Source organism: Apium graveolens, chromosome 6, assembly GCF_009905375.1.
Source record: "Apium graveolens cultivar Ventura chromosome 6, ASM990537v1, whole genome shotgun sequence".
Lineage (NCBI taxonomy): Eukaryota > Viridiplantae > Streptophyta > Magnoliopsida > Apiales > Apiaceae > Apium > Apium graveolens.
The window spans coordinates 276734332-276758412 of NC_133652.1; the positions used below are offsets into that span (position 1 = coordinate 276734332).

Sequence of the window (24081 nt, forward strand, 5' to 3'; positions counted from 1 at the left end):
CAAAGAAATAAACTAGCAAATTTGGTGACGCCTGTCCTTACCATATCTCTTCTTTTAATAAATTTTCTCAATAATTCTTACGTCTTGTGATGTACATAGATTAAAATGGTGAGTTCGTTCGTTCCTCCAATTATTGCTTGAAATTTTGAGTTCTACAGAAAGAATAAGAGAAAAAAAATATTTGCTCAAACAATTGAACAAACTACGGCAGGAACATATATAAAAATGCTACAAAAACACATGTAATATATGCTAAAAACTAAAAATTTGGAGCATGAACAAGTAAAAATCTGCTGAAAAACAACAACCAAAAGTTGTTAAAATCTAAAGAAAAGCCTACTAATCAAGTGTAGTAGAAAATAATTAAAATCTGCTAAAAATATCGTATAAATACATTTTAATCTCCGGAAAAATATGAAAAACTGTAACAAAAACATGTACAAAACTATTGAAAACCTGTCGTTAAAACTATATTAAATCCTCTGAATAATCTATGCAAAAAATGTAAAAAATATATATATGTCATATGCTGAAACAATTTAAAATGCTACAACAAAATTTCCTCATATAACATTTAATAGTCTAAAAGTATAGTGACAAATACATATTTGTTCGAGAATAAGATTGAGAGTGTGAGTTGCATAAGATATCCAAAATATGTTAGGTCTTTTTGCCTTTAATAGTTTGGAAGTAGACATGTTATTTGTATCATTTTGCATAACTAGTTGAATAGTGTTTTTGGCTTTAATTTCATTGATAGAGTTATCCACATATTCAAATATATATATTCATGTGTGTACTTTACATGAACTTTAAATAGATGGTTTAAAGCTAGTGCCAAGTTTACAATTCACACTTCATGTTCCACTACACCATAGATGGCCTATTGCAACACATCATCTTAGCGTTGCGATGAAAAACGTTACGGTAGCTCTTAAAATTATGTCTATTGCAATACTTCATTTTTTGACGTTGTGGTAGAGTAAACATGGTGTTACCCAAAATTGTATAAAAAAACATTATATTTTAATAAATAATTTATACAAAAAAAATTAATATCTACAGCTATTTGTTTTGTCGAGGAGCTAGCTATTTCGTAGTGGCTTTGCTTTTAGGTTCCTAACTCCTATCTTTTAACCCAGTATATATATGCGGAAATGAATGAAAAAGACGGACACTAAAACTTTTAGGAACCGACAAAGTTTCCGCTTGTTTTTAGACTAGGACATCAAACAAATCGAGAAAAAACATACACAGATGCTTACGCTCTTTCACTTTCCAAACCATAGCCATTTCTCTCTCAAAAACATTATTTAAGTCTTCAAATTATAGGGGTTCTGTAAAATTGGATTCTTGTAGTAACTTCATAAATGGATCTTCAATATTTGGTGCTTCAAGATTTAGTGATTTAAGATTTGCAAGCCCATATCTCAATTAGGGTTTGATTGGGGGATTCAAATCAATTGGGTTTTACAAATTGAGTTGAATTAGGATTTTATAAATCTCATCAGGTATTATTGTGCTCTTAACTGAGTTCATCTACTAATGTTTATTGTATTTGATTATGTTGAGTTATCTATAGCCTGATTATCTTTTTGTTATTTTCGCTTGTTAAAAATAAATAATATATTTTTGACTATTAAAATAATAGAATTGTGTGGGAGTCTCTAGAATAATCTTGGTACATGTATTAGTATTTTTCTATGTTCAATGTATTGGTGTAGGTACATGTAATCTCTAGATACATGTATCTTGGTCAAGTGATGTCTATTGGAGTCTAAGAGTTATCTAGATCTTTCTATGGAGTCCTATATAAAGCCTTGTACCAAGTCATTTGTAATCAAGTAATTTTTCAAGTAATACATTTCTTCTCCTAAATTGTCTTGTGTGAGTTTGAGTGAGATCCTTTCTTCCAACAAAGTGGTATCAAGAGCCAAAGGTTCTACTTCTACTTGTCTTCAAAGAAGGCTTGTGTGGTGTAAAGAAGAAGGAGATCATGGCAAATAGAATGTCTCAATGGCAAATGCCAAAATTCACCAAAGATAATTATGAGAATTGGTGCATTCGTATGAAGGCGATCCTTGGAGTAAATGATGTGTGGGAAATTGTGGAGAAAGGATTGGAGGTGCCCGAAAATGAAGCAAATTTGAATCAAGTTCAAAAAGATCAACTTCAAGCCCAGAGAAAGAAGGATCAAAAGGTGATCATGATCATTCATCAATGTTTGGATGATTCTATGTTACAAAAAGTGGCTTCCGCAACAACGTCAAAGAAAGTTTGGGATACTCTCAAATCTTCTTTTAGTGGCGATGCTAAAGTAAAGAGAGTTCGGCTACAAACACTTCGTGGCGAGTTTGAGGCTTTGCGAATGAAGGAATCCGAATCAATCTCGGATTATTTTTCAAGGGTCTTGACCATTGTCAATCAAATGAAAAGCAATGGAGAAGAGGTAAGTGATGTTCGTGTTATTGAAAAAGTTCTTCGTTCACTTGACTCTAAAGATATAGATAAAATGACTATTGATGAGCTTATGGGATCATTACAAGCCCATGAAGAAAAAATGTTAAAGAAGGAGCCAATTGAACAAGCCTTACAATCAAAGTTATCTTTTAAAGATAATAATGGAAGGTATATGAGGAGCCAAAGAGGTCTTGGACAAGGACGTGGAAGAGGATTTCTATATGGACAAGGAAGAGGTCGTGGCCAACAAAGGGAGGAAAGTTAAAAGTATGAAAGATTGTACGAGACAAGAAATTCAAGAGGCCGTGGAAGAGGAAGAGTTACACCAAGGTATGGCAAGTCAAATGTTAAATGCTATAATTGTCAAAAATTTGGTCATTATGCTTCCGAGTGTCACGTTTCAAAAAATCAAGTGGAGGAGAAAGCTAATTTTGTTGAAGATAAAGGCAATGTTGATGAGCCCACTTTGCTTCTAGCGCATAAAGGAGAAGTAAATTTTGAAGATAATTTGTGGTATCTTGATAGCGGCGCAAGTTATCATATGTGTGGCAATAAAAATTTGTTCGTGGATCTTGATGAGAAAGTGAATGGAAAAGTCACTTTTGGAGACTCTTCGGGAGTGCCCATCAAAGGCAAAGGTAACATCTTAATTCACTTGAAAAATGGAGATCATAATTTTATTTCAAGTGTTTATTATGTGCCTAGCATGAAAAATAATATCTTGAGTTTGGGGCAACTAATGGAGAAAGGCTATACCATCACCATGAAAGATGGATTTCTCAATTTGAGAGATTCTAATGATAATTTAATTGCAAAGGTGCCTATGACCAAGAATCGTATATTTATTCTCAAAATTCAAAATGATGTTGCAAAATGTCTTAAGGCTTGTATTGGAGATTCTTCTTGGCTTTGGCATCTTAGGTTTGGGAACTTGAACTTTGATGGACTAAATTCACTATCAAAAAAGCATATGGTGAATGGATTGCCTCACATCAACCATCCAAACCAAATTTGTGAAGGATGTCTTTTCGGAAAACAATCAAGAAAGAGCTTTCCAAAGGAATCTATGTCAAGAGCAAATGAGCCACTTGAACTCATTCACTCCGATGTATGTGGGCCTTTTAATCCTCCATCTTTTAGTAAGAATCGCTATTTCTTGTTATTCATTGATGATTTTAGCCGCAAGACATGGGTGTACTTTCTCAAAGAGAAGTCTCAAGTTTTTGAATGCTTCAAAAAGTTCAAAGCCCAAGTTGAAAAAGAGACCAAGTATCAAATAAAAGCCATTCGTTCGGATCGAGGAGGTGAATTCAATTCAAAGGAGTTCTTGCAATTTTGTGAAGCTCATGGTATTAGACGACCCGCAACGGTTCCAAGATCACCGCAACAAAATGGAATCACCGAAAGAAAAAATAGGAGCATTCTTAACATGGCTCGAAGCATGCTAAAGAGCAAGAATATGCCTAAGGAATTTTGGGCCGAAGCGGTAGATTGTGCCATCTACTTGTCAAATAGATGTCCCACGAGATGTGTTAAAGACATAACTCCGTAACAAGCATGGAAAGGAAAGAGACCATCTATTGCTCACTTAAGAGTTTTTGGAAGCATAGCTTATGCGCACGTCGATGATGAGCTAAGAATAAAGTTGGATTACAAGAGTGAAAAGTATGTGTTTGTTGGATATGATGCAAGAGCAAAGGGGTACAAACTTTACAACCCCATCAATGGAAAGATTGTTATTAGTCGAGATGTTGTATTTGACGAAGAGAGCTTATGGGATTGGAGCAACACACAAGAAGATTATAATTTCCTTCCCATTTGTTGATGAAGAAAGTGAAGAAAATATTACTCCTCCTACATCACCACGAGAAATAAGTGATGGACAAACTCCATTATCTTCTTCAAGTGATGATGACGAGACACCACCAAGACGTTATAGAAGTCTTGGAGAAATATACGATGAAACGGAAGAGGTTCCCGCTATTTCTGACTTAACACTTCTTTGTCTTCTAGCGGAAACCGAACCAACAAGCTTCAAAGAAGCCGTGCAAGATGAAAGGTGGAAGAAAGCAATGGACGACGAGATTGAGTCTATAAAGAAGAATGACATATGGGAGTTAGCAACACTTCCAAAAGGACAAAAAGCTATTGGTGTAAAGTGGATTTATAAGGTGAAGAAGAATGCCCAAGGTAAGGTGGAAAAATATAAGGCAAGATTGGTGGCCAAAGGCTACAATCAAAGATATGGAGTTGATTATGACGAAGTTTTTGCCCGGTTGCAAGAATGGAGACTATAAGGCTAATCATCTCATTAGCGGCTCAAAATGGATGGAAAATTCATCAAATGGATGTGAAGTCCGCTTTCTTGAATGGTGTTCTAGAAGAAACCGTGTATGTGGAGCAACCATTGGGATACATCATAAAAGGACAAGAAGGAAAAATGTTAAAGTTAAAGAAGGCCTTGTACGGATTGAAACAAGCACCGAGGGCTTGGAATAGTAGACTTGATAAATACTTTCAAGCTCAAGGATTTTACAAGTGTCCTCATGAACATGCTCTATATGCCAAGGTTGCTAAAAATGGAGAATTTCTTCTTGCGTGCTTGTATGTGGATGACTTAATATTCACGGGAAATAGTCCAAGAATGTTTGAGAAATTTAAACAAGACATGATAAGAGAACTTGAGATGACCGATATTGGGCTTATGTCATATTATCTTGGCATTGAAGTAAAGCAAATGGATGATGGGATACTAATATCACAAGGAAGCTATACAAGGGAGATTTTGAAGAAATTCAAGATGGAAAATTGTCAAGCCGTAAGCACCCCCATTGAATGTAGAACGAAGTTGTCGAAATTTGAAGAATGTGAGAAGGTGGATCCTACATATTTCAAAAGTCTTGTGGGAAGTTTGAGATATTTGACATGCACGAGGCCCGACATACTCTATAGTGTTGGACTTATTAGTCGCTATATGGAGGCTCCAACAACAACACACATGAAGGCGGCCAAGAGAATTCTTCATTATCTCAAAGGCACAATGGATTATGGATTGTTGTATCATTACTCAAATGAGTTCAAACTTGTTGGTTATTGTGATAGTGATTGGGCAGGTGACATTGATGATCGAAAGAGTACCACCGGATATGTATTCTTTATTGGTGACACATCTTTTTCATGGAGTTCAAAGAAACAACCCATTGTTACCCTGTCCACTTGTGAGGCGGAGTATGTGGCGGCGTGTTCTTGTGTTTGTCAAGCTATATGGCTAAGGAGAGTTTTGGAAGAGCTCCACATGCCACAAAATGAGTCCACAGAAGTATTGGTTGATAACAAGTCGGCAATAGCTTTGGCCAAAAATCCGGTGTTTCATGAACGGAGCAAGCACATTGATACAAAATATCACTTTATTTGGGAATGCATCGAAAGGCGTGAAGTGGAGTTGAATTATGTGAAGTCCCAAGATCAAATTAGTGATATATTTACAAAGCCTCTCAAAAGTGACGCCTTCAACAAATTCCGAAGTCTACTTAGGATAGTCAAAATTAACGGGGGGCTGTTAAAAATAAATAATATATTTTTGACTATTAAAATAATATAATTGTGTGGGAGTCTCTAGAATAATCTTGGTACATGTATTAGTATTTTTCTATGTTCAATGTATTGGTTGAGGTACATGTAATCTCTAGATACATGTATCTTGGTCAAGTGATGTCTATTGGAGTCTAAGAGTTATCTAGATCTTTCTATGGAGTCCTATATAAAGCCTTGTACCAAGTCATTTGTAATCAAGTAATTTTTCAAGTAATACATTTCTTCTCCTAAATTGTCTTGTGTGAGTTTGAGTGAGATCCTTTCTTCCAACAACGCTCTCTTTGTTCTCGGTATATCTTCGTTCATCCCTGTATTCTTCAAACCCTTGCTGCTGTTAATCTGTTTTTCTTGCTCCTCTCGCAACTTAGTCATCAAGGATGTAAGTTTTTTATTTAATTATTTATTTATTACATTTGTATAGGATGTAGTAATTTACAGTTAGCTACAAAACTGTTGTTTTGTTTATCTTATTATTTTAGGTGATAATTAATTGGTGATATTAATATTTAATTCGGTTTTCTATTTGTTTGTTTGTTTAAAGTAAATATTTTATAAGAAAATCTCTTTGCTTGATGCTTTAACCAGGAAGACTATCAAATTGGCAACTTTGGATGAAAGGGATCTCAGGATTCCGATTAAGGATATGGTGAAACCGGGCCATGAGGAGGTGATTCCGGATGAAGGAATGCCTATTTTGAAAGAACCTGGAAAAAAAAGGGAATTTGGGGATTAAGTTTGATATTAAATTTTCATCAAGGCTTTTATCAGATCAGAAGTCTGACCTGAAAAGAGTTCTTGGAGGTAGTTGCTGACTAGTATGGAGTTCAACTACAATGGTTTTGTAATCTTTATGTATTGATTATTCAATGAACAAGTTAATCAGTTTCCCATTACTGTTGTCTAGCAGTTTTAGTTCTTTCGAAGTGTGTTATATAACCTTGCATATGGTGCATTCTTGTATGAAGTCCTCATATAACATAAAGAGTACTTTCTTAGTAAGCATTATGATCATTAATCTTTTCTTGTACCTAGAGGTCATATCATCTTTATCCTTAGTCAACGTAGCCTTTTGTGGAAAGTATTTGTTTTCATCCTGTAAATAAGAGGATCTCTCTATTATGTAGTCAAAATTTGACATCGACCCCATTTGTAAAGATTGGGTCCTGAAGTCCCTCAGCAGAAAATGGAAAGATTGGAAAGCTAAGTTAAAGATTGCCCATTACAACATTTATGCAACTGATGAAGAACGAATAGCTGACCGTGACAAGAGGGTCCCTCTAGATCAGTGGGTGGCGCTTGTTGTTGGAAACAGAATGGGCTTGGGCTTATAAAATACTTACACAAGCTGGAATAATAAATTGTATACTCACGCCTGTTTGTCCAAATGAAAAACAAAACACAGGGATGTAAAGCTATAACTTTTGATTTCACTACAGGAACAACAACATAGACTACAGCCTTTTTCTATTACACAGAATAGAGCTTCAGCTCTATTTTTTTAATCTTTCTAATTCTTTCACTACTTCCTCATACAACACAGCAGCTCAAGCTATTTATATACATTAAACTAAAATACACATCATGCCTTATATCACATTTCATTTATTTCCTAGTTTTCTGGCCAACCTTGCATCTGCAGAATTCAACAGATAGCCTACCTTAATTCCAGGAGCTGCTGTGGTTTCTTTTGTTCACATGTTTCACCACCTTTTGATTTTACAGCAACAGCTAAAATTAGGCTGCTTGTTATTATGTCCAGCACACCACAGTTGACTTTCTTTATTATTGTGAGCATACTTAGCTGCTACATGCATGTATATACGTTGTATGCACCTAACAATCAAGCTGTCTTTTGATACCTGCCTCTTATTTTTTGTCTTGATATTACTGCTTCTTTACACCAAGCTTTTTATTTTTGACCAAGCTGCTGTTCTTTTATTTGTCAACCTTGAATCCAGGATTTGAGGGCATTTGTTTCTTGCTGCTGCATATCTTATTTCATACGGGAGAGTTTGAAAACTCTAACACTCCCCCTCAAACTCGACTTTGCATTCCAAGCATTGCTTTCATTTTCTGAAACACTTCCGACATCAATGGCTTCGTAAATATGTCCGCTAAATTGTCTTCTGTCCTGCAGTGCACCAACTCCACAATTTTGTCATTCACCTGCTCTCGAATGAAATGATATTTGATGTTGATGTGCTTGCTTCGACTATGTGACACTGGATTTTTCGTGAGTGAGATAGCAGATTTATTATCCACGTAAATAGTAACCGGATCAACCTTTGCAAGATTTAACTCGCCCAATATATAGCCTAGCCACATAGCTTGACATGCGCATGCTGCTGCTGCCATATACTCCGCCTCACATGTTGACAGAGCCACTGTCTGTTGCTTCTTTGATGACCATGAAAATATTGCTGAACCGATATGAAAAGCATATCCCGAAGTGCTTTTCCCGTCATCCAAGTCACCGCCATAATCACTGTCTGAGTAGCCAACTAATTTTGAATTTTGAGAATGCATGTAAAACAGACCATGATCAAGTGTACCTTTTATGTACCTCAAAATTCTTTTAGCTGCCATGAAATGATCTTGCTTCGGCTTCTCCATGTACCTACTAACCAGTCCAACTGCGTACATAATATCTGGACGAGTGAAAGTTAGGTACCTCAGACTTCCAACCAAACTTTTGAACAATGTCGGATTTACCGACTCCCTTATTGAATCAATTCTGAGCTTTATGCTTGCTTCAGCTGGCGTGCTCACTGGCTTGCATTCTTCCATTCTGAATTTCTTTAAAATCTGTTCCGCATATTTTTTCCGTGACATAAAAATCCCGTCTTTGCTTTGCTTTACCTCGACTCCAAGAAAGTAAGACATTTGACCAATATCTGTCATCTCAAATTCGTTAGTCATAACTTTCTTAAAATCATCAAACATACCAGGGTTGTTTCCAGTAAAAATCATGTCATCCACGTATAAGCACACGATCATAATATCTCCCCCTGAATTTGTTTTCGTGTAAAGTGCATGCTCGTAGGGACTCTTCTCAAAACCATTTTTCTGGAAATATTCATCAACCCTTGTGTTCCATGCTCTCGGAGCTTGCTTTAAACCATACAAGGCTTTCTTCAATTTGCAGACTTTGTTATTCTGGCCTTTCTGAACATATCCTGGTGGTTGCTCGATATAGACTTCTTCTTCAAGATAGCCATTCAGAAATGCAGACTTGACATCCATCTGATAAATCTTCCACTGATTCTGAGTTGCAATTGCTGTAAGCAGTCTTATGGTATCAACTCTTGCAACTGGAGCAAATACCTCATCATAGTCAATTCCATATCTCTGCTTGTAGCCTTTAGCCACTAGCCTCGCCTTATATTTTTCCACTTCACCATCCTGATTTGTCTTTGTCTTGTAGACCCACTTGACACCAATTGCTTTGTGTCCTTTTGGAAGATCTGTGAGCTCCCAAGTGTCATTCTTCTTGATTGCACCAATTTCTTCATCCATGGCTTTATTCCATTTGCTTTCTTCAGAAGCTTCCTCAAATGTAACTGGATCACACTCAGCCATTAAGCAAAATAATGAATAATCAAAGGTAGTTTGTACCGGACTTGTTGCTTCATATATATTATCCAAACTCCGCATTTTCCTTGGCGCTCCCCCTGAACTGCTGCTTCCTCCAGTCGATGGTGTCGATGCAGGAGTTTGTTGATTTGGACTTTGGGGAGGAGTTGGATCATCATCTTCATCATCCTCAATGTTGGAATCATTACCGTCATCATCATCATCATTAAAGAACAGACCTGCAACTTTTCTTTCTTCGTCGCTCCATTTCCAGTAGTCTGATTCATCGAACTCAACATCTCGAGAAATGATTAATTTCTTCGTGAGGGGATTGTAGAGTCTGTACGCCTTGCTTCTTTTGTCATATCTGGTAAAGATGCACTTCTCGCCTTTATCATCCAGCTTCTTCCTTTTCTGATCTGGAACATGTGCATATGTAATGCACCCAAAAATTCTGAGATGTCCAACAGATGGTTTGCTACCACTCCATGCTTCATTTGGAGTTTTGTTTCTGACACTTTTAGTTGGACAACGATTCAACAAATAAACTACACATAGAACGGCTTCAGCCCAGAAAGTTCTCGGCATATGCTTTGCTTTGACCATGCTCCTTGCCATGTCAAGAATAGTGCGATTCTTTCTTTCTGCAATGCAATTTTGTTGAGGAGTATATGCCGCTGTCAACTGATGATTGATTCCATGTGCTCTGCAGAAGCTTTTAAATAAATTTGAAGTATACTCACCTCCTCTGTCTGATCGGAGTACCTTCAAATAATGACCACTTTGTTTTTTTGCCAAAGCTTTGTGTTATTTCTAGAGAACTAACAATGAGATTTACAGAAGGGGGTTGAATGTAAATCTCAAAACTTTTTCAAGTTTTGAGCAGTTTATAAAGACTGTGTGTTCAAGATGAACAAGTGTGTGAATTGCTTTAAGCTGATACAGACAGATATATATTCAAACACAAATGTAAAGAACACAATAAACGTTTAAAAACTTTTCTGGTGGATTTGTTGTTCCACCAGAGATGGTATTTCAGAAATTCTGTGATCTAAGAATTTGATCACAGCTGCATCCTAGTACAAACTAGATAATTTTTCTCTCAAGATTTTTCTAAACAGCTCTGGAAAAATTCTTATCTAATTACTAGCTACTACTTGGTTTATATTACCAAGTTTACAAGTGAAGGCAAGGATATATAAAATAATAAAGTAAGATCTCCACTTGTTTCTTCTCCAGTTCACTCCAGTACTTTGTTGACTTAATGTCTCTTTATACTAGAGTAGAACGGCTGCTTTTTCTGATGTTCCTGAAATTAGGCTGCCACATTTCAGTTATCTCTGTTCACCCACGTGCCTCTGTTTGTAGGTACAACTACCACTTATCAACGGTTAATCAACAGAACATCCGTTGAAGCTTTCATCCGTTGATGCACTCATCCGTTGAAGGATGTTATCCGTTGAAGCTTTAGAGACATCGGTTGAAGCTTAGCTTCTCATCCGTTGAAGGTCTTTAAGTCATCCGTTGATACCACTTCATTTATACAAAATTACAAGGCATGAAATATTTACAATTGGCCTTCCTATCTGCATATCTTCTAGTAGTCAACATGACTCATAGTTTCTCTCAACTTCTAAGAATTACATCTTAAATACAGAGACTGAAATATGCTACAACACTAGACTTATTTCTAAGTAAAGCTACACCATCAACGGATAGCCAAAGTGGTCTTATCCGTTGAGGCTACAGACACTGAATTTCTACTTAAGTGTTTTGTTAAACATATCATCAAACTAATGCACATATATTCCTAACAATCTCCCCCTATTTATGTCTATAAGAATTGTAGGCATAAATTCAGGGTTAACTTGATGATAACAAAACACTTAACAGATATATGAATTGAAACTAAGTAGAAATTTGAAAATGCTGCAAAAATGTATGTACTAGGAGGAAATTGAAGATTTACAGTATTTCCAAGGATACTCCTTTAGCCTGAGCAAATCATCTTTTTCTTCTTTGTTCCCTGGTTTTCTTTCCTAGCCCTTTGTCATTTTCCTCAATTTGGAGTTGGAGTTGTCTGAAGAATTCAGCTTCATCTTCAACACTGATATCCAACTTAGATTGCATTTCCTTGAGAGTTTCATTGCTGGCAATCTTGAGTTGGTCTTCAAGTCTGAAAAATCTTCTGACTCCTTTATCATCTCTAAATTCCATCAACCGATGAGGTGATTTGTGAATTGTAATTCCCCTTTCTTGAATGAGTAAAGTCCTGGGTAAAGCATTGGGCTCCCTCCAAGTTTTCCTTATATTGGTAATCTTGTTGAGAATTTCAGTCTTGGCAGTTCTGGTAAAGCCAGAATCCTTTTGTATAGCTGAAAAGACTCTAATCAAGGTAGAGTAGCCTTCATTCAGAATCCTGTGAAGAGGCCATGTTCTTTCCCCAGCTCCTTTGTATCTGAACACTAATCTCTCTGGTAGCTGTCTGTAAGCAGCTATTCCTCTTACATCCTCCAGCTCATCCAGATAGAGTTCAATGTCTGAAATTTCTTTTATGTCACAGATGTGAACATAATCATCTTTAGAAATGGATGGCTTAGGCTTAGGCTTTTGTTTTTGAGTGAATTTCTTAGAGGTTATGGGAGGTGTAGATTTGGGTTTTCTTTTCTGTTTCTTTGGTAGTGGAAGAGTGGTTAGAAAGGTAGGCAATTTGATGGTGTCCCAATCAATAGGTTCCTCTTTTGGAATGATTGGTTCACCATGGATGTTTATAGTGGGATTAGCAACAAGAGGTTCAGGTATGGAAGGTAGTGGTTTAGATATAGATTTGGTTACTTCAGTATTATCTTCACTCCTTCTATGTGCCTTGGCCTTTCTTCTGTTTCCCTTCTGCCATTCCTCTCTTTCTTCCATACTCTCACCAAATATACTCCCAAAAACCTCATCTAGGTTTGCAATCTTGTCTTCACCCCTGACTTCAATTCCTTTCTCTTCTTCAACTTGACTTGACTTTAGCTGTTGTTCAAGCTTTGCTTGTGCTCTTTTGTCAGCCTTTAGTTGCTTGACTTCTTCCTTCTTGGCTATTGAGAATTTGGGATGTCCTTGCATCACACATATGCTCTTTCCCTCTCTAGAAATAATAGCCCTATTTCTCCTTACAGCCTCATCCATGGTCTCTTTGAGATAAGCAATACTCCTACCTAAAAGCTTGTTCTCATCAGCTTTTGGAGGAGGAAAGTCCACTTCTTTTAAAGGATTCTTTGTAGAGTCCTTATTGGATCTTTTATTGGGCTTGAGAATTATAGCTTGTAGTTCTTTGGAAGAAGCTTCTCCATCCTTATGTCTCCCTACTGGCTTGAGCTCCATGTTGATTGGTTCAATCTTTGTGCTATATTTCACAGATGTTGATTTATCTTGTGTAGAGCCAAACAACAGTTGCAACCTTTTATCAATTCTCCTCCTTTGCTCTTTCACTTGAATTTCAGCTGCTGCTAGCTGAATCAAATCAATTCCATCAGGCTTTCCTTTGATTTGATTGATTGGAGAAGTAGTGATGGCAGGAACTAACACTTTAGATATTTTGATTTTTGTAGATGGCTCTCCTTCCCCTTCCCTTTTACTCTCCCCCTTTTTGTTATCATCAAGGAGAGGGGTCAAGCCTTGTGCTTTTGCCAGCTGCATTAGGAGACTGGTTTGAGATTGTTGGTTGTGAAGAATGGTGGCCACTCAATAACTTGAACTCTGTCTTCCAACTTGGCCAGCCTTTTCTCAGTAACTGATTCCTTTTTCAATCTCAAAACCAAGTCCTGCAATGTACCATAGGGCATGACTGAATCCAATTTTTCAGAACTGTAGGATTTCAAGTCAGCAATATCCTTCCTGAGATCATCCATACTCAGATTCTGCTTTACTTGCTGCAACTTCATGAGATGCAGTGAGTCCAGGTGAGCTTGAAGGATAGCCTTGATACTTGCATGTGAAGTGTTCTGAATGGCCTGTTGAATAGTGTTGATTTGTTTGACTAAGGAGACATTGAATTCCCCTGATCTATACTCCTTTGTCAAAGCCCATTCAGGTAGATTTGGAATTGAACTAGGGCCTTCATCTCCCCCTAAGTTCATGCTTCCATCAAAAGAAACAGAGTCATCATCATCAGAATTTACTCCAAATTCCTCAGATGGCTCACCAGCTGTAGAAGGCATCTTGTTAATAGCAGCTTTATCCCTTTGAAGAGATTCTGTTGTGTGTACTAGATGTAGTGTCTTTTCTGCCTCCTCATTGCCCTGAGCAGCCAACATTTGATAGGCTGACACAGGATGAGTAAAAGTGTCAGCATCCAAGGAAATGTTATCAATTACAGCTTTGTAATGTTGCCGAAATTGTCTTTCCTTTTCAGCATCATCCATAATCATTGACTCACTAGCAATGGCTGGTTCCATCCTTATATCTACTGTACCTGCCTTTCTCTCTTTTTCTCTATTTTCTTGCATCAGGGGCTCCCCCTGGCTCACACAACTCACTCCCTCACCTTCACCTACTAAGGTAGTACTCCTCTCACTTACTTTTGCCATGCTGGAAGAAATAGCATGCATTTTTGAGCTCTCAATCTCTCCTTTTGCCTGGGAGCAACCCAGCCTCTCACTCAAATTTTCATTCCCTTCCCTCAATCCTAAGAGTGATTGCACAGTATTCATGTCTTCTACACTTGGAATTGATTCAGTTATGTGTGGAGAGACTATCAACGGATGTGGAATATCCGTTGAAGGTGAAACTGATGTTATCAACGGATAACTGCTGTTAAGCTTATCCGTTGAAGAGCAACCACTTGTCAACGGATGAGTGATATCCGTTGAAGAAGGAAAAGAAGTTGAAATTGAAAGTGATATAACTGTTGAATCTGTGTAGATTGATTTGAGATGTGGTGACACAGATCCTTCAATTATATCTGAAAGAATTTGCGGGTGATCCAACAAATCATCTAAGAGATGATGATCACCTGTATTTGAGTGGGGCTCCTCCCTGAGTTGTAAAGAGGGAGAATCAGGAATTGATGGGAATAACATATCCACATCCAGAGATGGTGATGAAGTGTTTGGTGATTGATGTGTGATTATTGTGAGAGAATGGGGCTGTGACTCCACATTTATTGGAGCCACATCAAACTGAGTTTGAGAAGGCATAGATACAGATGGATGTATCTGTGCAGTGTGTGCACCCTGTGTAGAAGATTGGGTTCTAGCCTTCTTTCTTCTAATAAAAGCTTTTGTTGGTGAGTGTTTGGCTTCAGTGTCCCTCCCTCGTTTATTCTGTGTTCCTGGTTGGGAACTATTTTCAATAGTAACATCCTTTTGGGAGGATGCAACTAGGGATGTGCTAGATACCTTTTCAACCACCACAGCTTTTTGAGAAACTGTGGCTTGGCTAGCTTGGGAAGCACTTAACTCTCCTTCCTTATCCTGGGGGTTTCTTTGATGTTCACCCCTCCCCTCACCACTCACACCCTGTTCACTCCCCTCAGGGTTAATGGTTGGTGTTACAACTGTTGTCTTTTGAGAAACAACAGAGGTGGTTTTCTTTGTCTTTGATTTTGAAAGTTTAGTTTTGGTGACCTTGGTAGAAATCTGTTGGGGCATTGTCACAGATTTCATGGCCACACTAGAAGATAAAGAAATAGAGGGGTTGGAAGAAGTAGGAGTTGTAGAAGTAATTACCTCACCTACCTGAGGTGCATTTATGATTGGTAAATATACCAATGGCACACTGATGTTGAGATCCATTCTCAATAAATCTGCAAGAACTCTTTTCTCTTGTGCCCAGCACTTGAGTTTATTATTCTCATTGATTATGACCAAACCTTCAGCAACATGGTTAGCCAATAACATAAAGAATCTAGCATAATAGATGTTATTAGGTCTATTAGCTTTGTTACCTAATCTAGTACCCAATTCTAGCATCACATAGTTGCTAAAGTTAAAATACCTATCAGAAACAAGCATATAGAGCATATTAACAAGAGATGAAGTTATGGCATCAAAATTACTAATTTTCCCAGAGAAAACCTTTATAAAGGCATCCCCAAGAAAACTCCATTCTTTCCTAAGGCCTTTTCTTCTAATACTCCCTAAACTAGCAGAGTTAAGAGAATAACCTATGGAATCTAACATGCTGGATACATCATTATCAGTGTGTGGTGTCATGGCATTGTTCTCAAGTAATTTAAAACATGCTTGTAAATAATCACTGTAAGTCATATGTCATAGACCTATTTGTATATTCGAGGATTCAACTCAACTCAAATAAGAATGTAATAAGTAAATAGTGGATCGACCGTCAGAGAGATCTCGCAAAGTAATATCTGTCAAAGGATTCAGAGACAAGGTTCATCTACAGACTTGAGGAATTAATTCACTGGAAGAAGTTCAAGAAATTGATCATGCCTCAGTGATATAAGTCAAGATTGTGGATTTAATCAAGTGACAGAGATCTCGTCAGAGTATCATTAATTACAAGGATTTAATCTGAAGAAAATCAAAGTGTCAGAGTCAAGACATGAAGAAACGTCACGGAAGTTAGTCACTCATGAACCAGACAGTACATCGAGTGTCAACGTTGAAGTGGTGGAATTGATTCATAATTTTCAGTGATTTTCAGAAGATTTGCAGAAGAATGGTTGCTGCTCAAGACTAGAATTAATTCTCTATTAATTAATTAAGTCATCTAATTTAATTAAGAAAATAAATTATATCTGCGAAGAATAATTTATTTATTAATTGAATTAATTGATTAATTAATTCTGAATTAATTCTAGGAATTTTAGGAATTTTCAGAAGCTTAATTGGATTAAATTCAAGCATTAAATCAGCAAGACAATTGAAAATGAACTAGCATGACAATCTGGATTGTCATACCGATTGTCATGCTAGGCCATTCTCCATTGTCATACCGAAAGTTACTCTAGGAGGGTAATTGTCTTGCTAGTTCATTCTGATTGTCTTGCTAGTTCATTCAGATTGTCTTGCTAGTTCATTCAATTGTCCTACCGAAAGTCATACAAGCTATAGGATTGTCATGCCAATTCAATTCTATTGTTTTGCTGATTTAAAAAGAAGCAGAAGACTTTTCTTTAATAATCTCTCAATCATTATTCAAGAACAAGAGACAGCAGCCGCAGCAAAACATTTTATCTTCATCTGCTTATTTCAAAGATCATAATTTCTAGATTGTAATGTTAAATCTAATCCACTAGAAATCTTTATCTTGTTCTTGTATATCAATCTAGCGGATTAAAATCCCTAGAACTTAATCTCAAATCGCATTTAGCATTTGATCTTTTAATTACAAAAATAGAAAAAGTTCATGTCGAATTTATTCTAAATTTGTGATAATTGATTTGAGATTAATACCTTGTAATCGATACAGTTGTTGTAACACATTTCAAGTTTAATAATATTTTTATTTAACTTGAATTTTGTTTCACATTTTTTATTCCGCATTTTATTCGATTATTCGGTACTGTTTGTATTCAACCCCCCTTCTACAAACACATTGGGACCCAACAATTGGTATCAGAGCCTTCTGATTAACGAACAAATCAAGATCCTAGACTTTTGTGATTTTTCAACTCCTTGAATTTTTATTTATTCAAAAATTCATAATGACTTCACATAAAGTTGGAACCGTTAAAATTCCACAATTTGATAAAGAGAATTATATCATGTGGAAGAAGAAGATGCTATTATTTTTACAAGTTGCAAATCCCAAATATTCAAACTTGTTAAAGAAGGGTATAAAAACTCCGATGGTTATTGAACCGGAGGTAATAATAGATGGTGTGGTGACTACTGAAGCTAGAACCTATCCAAAACAGCCTGAAGATTTTACTCCTGCTGAGAAGGAAGAAGCCTCCTTGGATGCCAGCCTTCAATTAATATTAATTGATTCCCTTGATCCCCTAATGAACAGACATGTGATGAACTGTAAAAATGCTAAACACATGTGGGAAACTATTGAGGTAATTAATGAAGGCACAGAGGAAGTTAGGGAGAACAAGTTGGAAATCCTAACCTCTGAATATGAACATTTCAAATCAAATCCAGGAGAAGGAATTACTGAAGTGTTTGAGAGGTACAATGCGTTGATCAACAACCTGAACATCAATGGAAAGTTTTATTCAATCAGGGAGGTCAACAAAAAGTTCCTTTTAACACTGCCAGCTCATCTTGAACATAGAATCACTGCCATTAGAGAAGCTAGAAATCTGAGTGAGATTTCTTTGGACAGGCTCTATGGAGTGTTAAAAACCTATGAGTTGGAGCAGATTCAACAGAAGGAAGTCTACGGGAAGGATAGAATGGTCAGCACATCTACTGCACTTGTAGCTGAAGGTCAACAACAACAACAATCTCAACAGTTAGAAAGAATGGTACAGTTTTCCAAGGGTGAGGAAAATGAGTTAGTAGCAGAATATGATCCTCCTACTACAAATCAATCAAGTGATGATTTTTATTCCTTGGAAGAGCTGGAGCAATTGGAAGATGAATCAATGGCCCAAATTGTCAAGAGATTCTCCCATGTCAGATTCAAGAGGAATCCCAAGCTGAAGTACAAGTCCAACTACAACAAATTCCAGAAAGGTGGATCTTCATCCTCTAACACCAGCAGTGGTGGATACAAAACAGGGATGGTTGATCGGAGCACCATTAGATGCTATAACTGCAATGAGTTGGGACACTTTGCCACATAATGTAGAAAGCCAAAGCAAGTAAGAAAGAACTCTGAAAGGGCTTATCTGGCAAAGGGAAGAAGCTGGGATGATACTGACAGTGAAGATGAAGATGAAGGAAATCTTGCTCTTATGGCTATTGATGGAAAAGCTTCATCGTCAAGAATAGAGGTAAAACTTTCTGATGCTGAAATGGTTTATCATCTAAGAGGTAACTTAGATTGTGCACGTCGTGATAATGAACTGTTAAGTTTACAGATCACAGACCTTGAGAAAGAGGTCAATGAATTAAGACTTGTGCACATTAATCAAGACAAATTAAAAGAACAGGTATCTTTTCTAGAGAATAGAGTTGACTGTTATAGAAAACTCGAAACTATTCTCAAAGACAAGATCACCGGTCTTGAGACTAAGGTTAGAGCCTACTTCAATTCTTGTTCGAAGGCTAAAGAGTTCTACAGTAAGCAAGCTGTTAATCAAACATCTGGAATAGGTTATGATTACAATGCTGCTATTGGAGAATTAGGCATAAACTCCCCTCCTCATGTCTGTGCTAAAGGGAGGGAAGTACCACATGTGCTTAAGGGTGTTGATGAACCCCTCTATAAAGCATCAATTGCTGAACCATTTGATGCGACCTCTTCTGTTATTCAAGAAGAAATACGTGCTGAGGATCATGCTTATGAGAAGATTGTTTCCAAGTCAAGTGAGTCGAAAGTTCCAGTCAAAGTTGTGAAAGCAACTGAGACTAACTCAGACACACATGAGTTGGATAACAATAATGCCATGTCTACCATGCATAAATTGCCTGCTGTTAATCACTCTCATAAAGCATGTGGTGTTGCTAATTGTATGTCTTGTGCTTTTAATATGATGTATGCTTATTTTAATGGTAAGCATGTGTCTAATGATAAGACTACTCCTCGTCAGCATGTGAATAACAAGAAGCATGATAGGTCTAAGACTGCTAGTCCTTCTAAGGCTAGAAAGGAGACATTTGTGCCTAAGCTTAAACAGAAGTTTGTTAAGGCTATTTACAAGGTCAAATGTTCAGTCATTGAGGATGTTGAGATCGTTAAAATTAAAAATGTTGTTTTGTCTGACAAAGGTCAGTTCTACAAGTATGCCGGGCCCAACCAAGTTTGGGTTCCGAAGAAGGTCTAATCCATTTGTAGTGCAGGGCATTAAACAGGTGTAACCGGTAGTGTGGATTCTTGACAGTGGATCATCAAGACATATGACCGGAGATAGAGCCCTGCTATCAAATGTGGTTGAGAAAGCTGGCCCCATGGTTACCTTTGGAGATAACAGCAAAGGTTTATCTGAGGGATATGGCTGTTTGCAAGCTGGGAATGTTATCATTATAATTTTGTATATTGTGCTAGGTTATTATCAGGAAGCAGTATCTAACATATAGCACCAGTGACGAGACTTGAGAATATTACGACATATCAGGCACCTGCTGCACATTACACTTGGAATTGTACTCTAGTAAGATGTGTACAAGTGTACTCCTGATTGGTAAGTCAAAAGAGGAAGTCAATGCACCACAGTTCATGGACTTTGCAGCTGCAGATCTATTGGACTATGCAATTTCTTCTTCACAATCTCACTTCAGGTTGGTATGAACTAGTATACTGCTCAAGCAATCGTCAAGGACATGGTATGGCACTCTAACAGAAATTGTAATTTTATATGAACTAGTAGAGTCGTCATAGTTATGCAACATAACAATTAGTATCTAAAGTACTTGACAAGTATCGGTCAATGATATCTTGTTAACATTATGTTGCAGATATTTGTAAGCTTTTGACATGAATGAGAATTACTTAGACTTTACCCTAAGTGATCAATGTTTTATCAAAAACTCATTCATATTGAAAAACAAAATCAAACTTCTTTCTACATTAGTGACTTCTTATTTCATGTAAAATCTTTTGAAATCACTAGTGTAAATCATTTTCTCTCTATTACCATATGTTCTGTGTTACAGGTTCAGTCTCCATTGACTTTCTTTCATTGACAGTCATGAGGTTGAAAACCCACAACGTCTATCCCAGACTGTAAAGACAAACACAAAAACAGAACCAACCAACACTCTCTTACCACTAAATATAGTATGAATGAGCGTGAGGGAGATAGTGCCTAGTGCACCACATAAGGAAGGTTCTGTAGTCAACCCAGTGGCTCTGTCTCATACATAGATGAGTAGTATTTAAACCGAGACAACTGCTAGCCCCCATACATCTTCTCAAAAAGATGTAATGGCTGAAAAGGCACAAAAACAGTTACTAGATTCATTCTCTCAACAGGGTGAGTCTATTGAATTTTGCCTGTCGGCCAAGGTATCCGATGTAGTGTCACCACTTCAAACATAATCAATTCTTGATGCACAAGGAGAGGTTACACACACAAAGGATGAGTTGACGGAAACAAGAGTTTCGACCATTTTAAGGTCAGATTCGATTGTTCAAGGTTCGTTAGTGGACCAATTGCCTTTACAGGTGTTAGGAGAGGATACTGATCCAAAAGCCATATGTCAGTGGTCAGTGTCTACCTCCCCAGGCTTAAATCCCCTGGATGCATCTGCGGATAGTGGATCTGACATAGGTGCAGATCGGCAACTTGTTGACAATGATTCAGATATTACCTGATGAGTCACAAGGAAGTGTCTTCACAGACATTAGAAGGGAACTTTGATCTTTATGCTAAAATCGTTGGATCATTGTTTACCTTCCCAGAATTCAAATCTGGAACCCTAAAAGGGAAACTAGCAACTTGTAGATTATGACTCAGATTTATCTGACGAGTTTAACAAGGATGGGGATTTGTGAACTCCCATTGCACCACCTGTGACCTCCTTAAGGATGGCTAAGGTGATTTTCCTTGCAGGTACAGCTGATTATGGAGCTATGAGAGAAGAGTGATACACTTGTGAGAATGAGTGTAAACACGAGTGGAGAGAAGAGTGAAACACATGTGAGGTACACTAAACAGAATCACACACTCACAGTGAGGTAGAAAGAGAAACTACTTGTTATTTCTTTTCCAACCAAGTGAAATATGAGAACTCCTTCAGACGACGGCATACATTCCTTCTTTAAGGGGGAGATAAAAGCTTAAGAAATAGTTTGGAGGATTCCTCAACTAAGGGGGAGAAATAGCAGGGAGGAAGAAAAAGATCCTAAAAATGTACACTACACCACACCATTGTTGTTTCTAACTACGGATCCTATTGTACGGGAGAGGTGGTAAACACAAGGTGATTTCCTAGTAAGGGAAGAAGCTGTTAGGGGAGTACCATTGGTTTTTATCTGCGGATCCTATTGTACGGGAGAGGTGGTAAAACGAAGGTGATCTTCTTTAATCAGTTGATTCTCATAGGGGGAGAAGCAAGGAAGATATGTGCTTCTCAACAGGAAATGTGGTTGTACAAAAGAAGATGAAACTACTTGAAGATATGTTCAGTCTAGAGGAACATCTACTTGGAATCTGGAAAATGTTAAATCTCATCCAGAACTTTTCTGCTATTTACTTTGCATGTATGTTTATATCTTTTTCTTATTTGTTAGTTGAGTTATCCTCTAGGTATTTGTGTGTTATTGTCTAACAAACAAATAGGGGGAGATTGTAAGTCATATGTCATAGACCTATTTGTATATTCGAGGATTCAACTCAACTCAAATAAGAATGTAATAAGTAAATAGTGGATCGACCGTCAGAGAGATCTCGCAAAGTAATATCTGTCAAAGGATTCAGAGACAAGGTTCATCTACAGACTTGAGGAATTAATTCACTGGAAGAAGTTCAAGAAATTGATCATGCCTCAGTGATATAAGTCAAGATTGTGGATTTAATCAAGTGACAGAGATCTCGTCAGAGTATCATTAATTACAAGGATTTAATCTGAAGAAAATCAAAGTGTCAGAGTCAAGACATGAAGAAACGTCACGGAAGTTAGTCACTCATGAACCAGACAGTACATCGAGTGTCAACGTTGAAGTGGTGGAATTGATTCATAATTTTCAGTAATTTTCAGAAGATTTGCAGAAGAATGGTTGCTGCTCAAGACTAGAATTAATTCTCTATTAATTAATTGAGTCATCTAATTTAATTAAGAAAATAAATTATATCTGCGAAGAATAATTTATTTATTAATTGAATTAATTGATTAATTAATTCTGAATTAATTCTAGGAATTTTAGGAATTTTCAGAAGTTTAATTGGATTAAATTTAAGCTTTAAATCAGCAAAACAATTGAAAATGAACTAGCATGACAATCAGGATTGTCATACCGATTGTCATGCTAGGCCAAATTCAATTGTTACACCGAAAGTCACTCTAGGAGGGTGATTGTCTTGCTAGTTCATTCTGATTGTCTTGCTAGTTCATTCAGATTGTCTTGCTAGTTCATTCAATTGTCCTACCGAAAGTCATACAAGCTTAAAGGATTGTCATTCCAATTCAATTAACTCAGCTGATTGTTTAAATAGAAGCAGAGAAGCAGCAATTGTTTTTTATCTCAATCAAAAACACACAAGTCAAGAACAAAAGCAGCCGCCTCCTGAAACATTTTATTTTCTTCTCTGCTTACATCAAGATCATAATTTCTAGATTGTAATGTTAAATCTAATCCACTAGAAATCTTTATCTTGTTCTTGTGTATCAATCTAGCGGATTAAAATCCCTAGAACTTAATCTCAAATCGCGTTTAGCATTTGATTCTAATTATTGCAAAAATAGAAAAAGTTCATGTCGAATTTATTCTAAATTTGTGATAATTGATTTGAGATTAATACCTTGTAATCGATACAGTTGTTGTAACACATTTCAAGTTTAATAATATTTTTATTTAACTTGAATTTTGTTTCACATTTTTTATTCCGCATTTTATTCGATTATTCGGTACTGTTTGTATTCAACCCCCCTTCTACAAACACATTGGGACCCAACAATCACAGTTAATACAGTGATTTTTACCTTTGAGAGTGAAGGAGATAGTCATATCTATGGAGTTGAACTCAGCAGTTGTCCAAATCTCCTCAACTACTTCACAGTAAATCGTTGGGGCTTCCAGCATTGCATAGCTAAGTTTACAGTTTTTGATGAAGTCCATCATTTTGTGATAGTCTGAATGGGCTTCATTCTTCTCTACCAAAGCTATGAAATTGTTCTTCTCATAGATGAACCCAGATTGAGACATCATTTTCACGACTGGTGTCATTGTTGTGAGTAGAAATTGCAGAGAATAACTTGAAGGTTTTGCAGAGAGAAAATGGTAAATGCTTGAAATTTTAAGTAAGCGTAAAGTAAAAATGAAAAATCAGAAGGGCTTATATGCTTTCAAAAAAAAATTAGTAAAAGATTAATCAATAAGTATATGTTAGTGAATTTCAGCCGTTTAAGAATAAACTGTAAGTATTCTAACAACTACCTTTAAAACCAATACATACAGATGTATGTATGAGTATCAACGGTTAAGAAATTAGAATCAACGGCTGTTAAACACCTGAATCGACTGATGTGACATTTCAACGGATAAGGCAAATTGTCATCCGTTGAAAGGTACTTCAGTTTTATCCGTTGACGGATAAAAATTCCAGAAATGTATTTGTCTTTCAACGGATAATGAATATCCGTTGATAGAGCAATTTTGACTTTCAACGGATAGGAAACATCCGTTGATGGAATAAACTTTGTTAAAAGTCAAATTTGTTCTAGCAACTAATAT

General features: G+C 36.8%; 1 protein-coding gene across 1 annotated transcript; it reads left to right on the forward strand.

Moving 5' to 3' along the window:
• Nucleotides 1-1996: 1996 nt before the first annotated feature.
• On the forward strand, nt 1997-2725 carry LOC141666091 (uncharacterized). The gene has a single exon (XM_074472079.1). The coding sequence runs from the start codon at nt 1997-1999 to the stop codon at nt 2723-2725; it is 729 nt and encodes a 242-aa protein (XP_074328180.1).
• Nucleotides 2726-24081: the final 21356 nt, after the last annotated feature.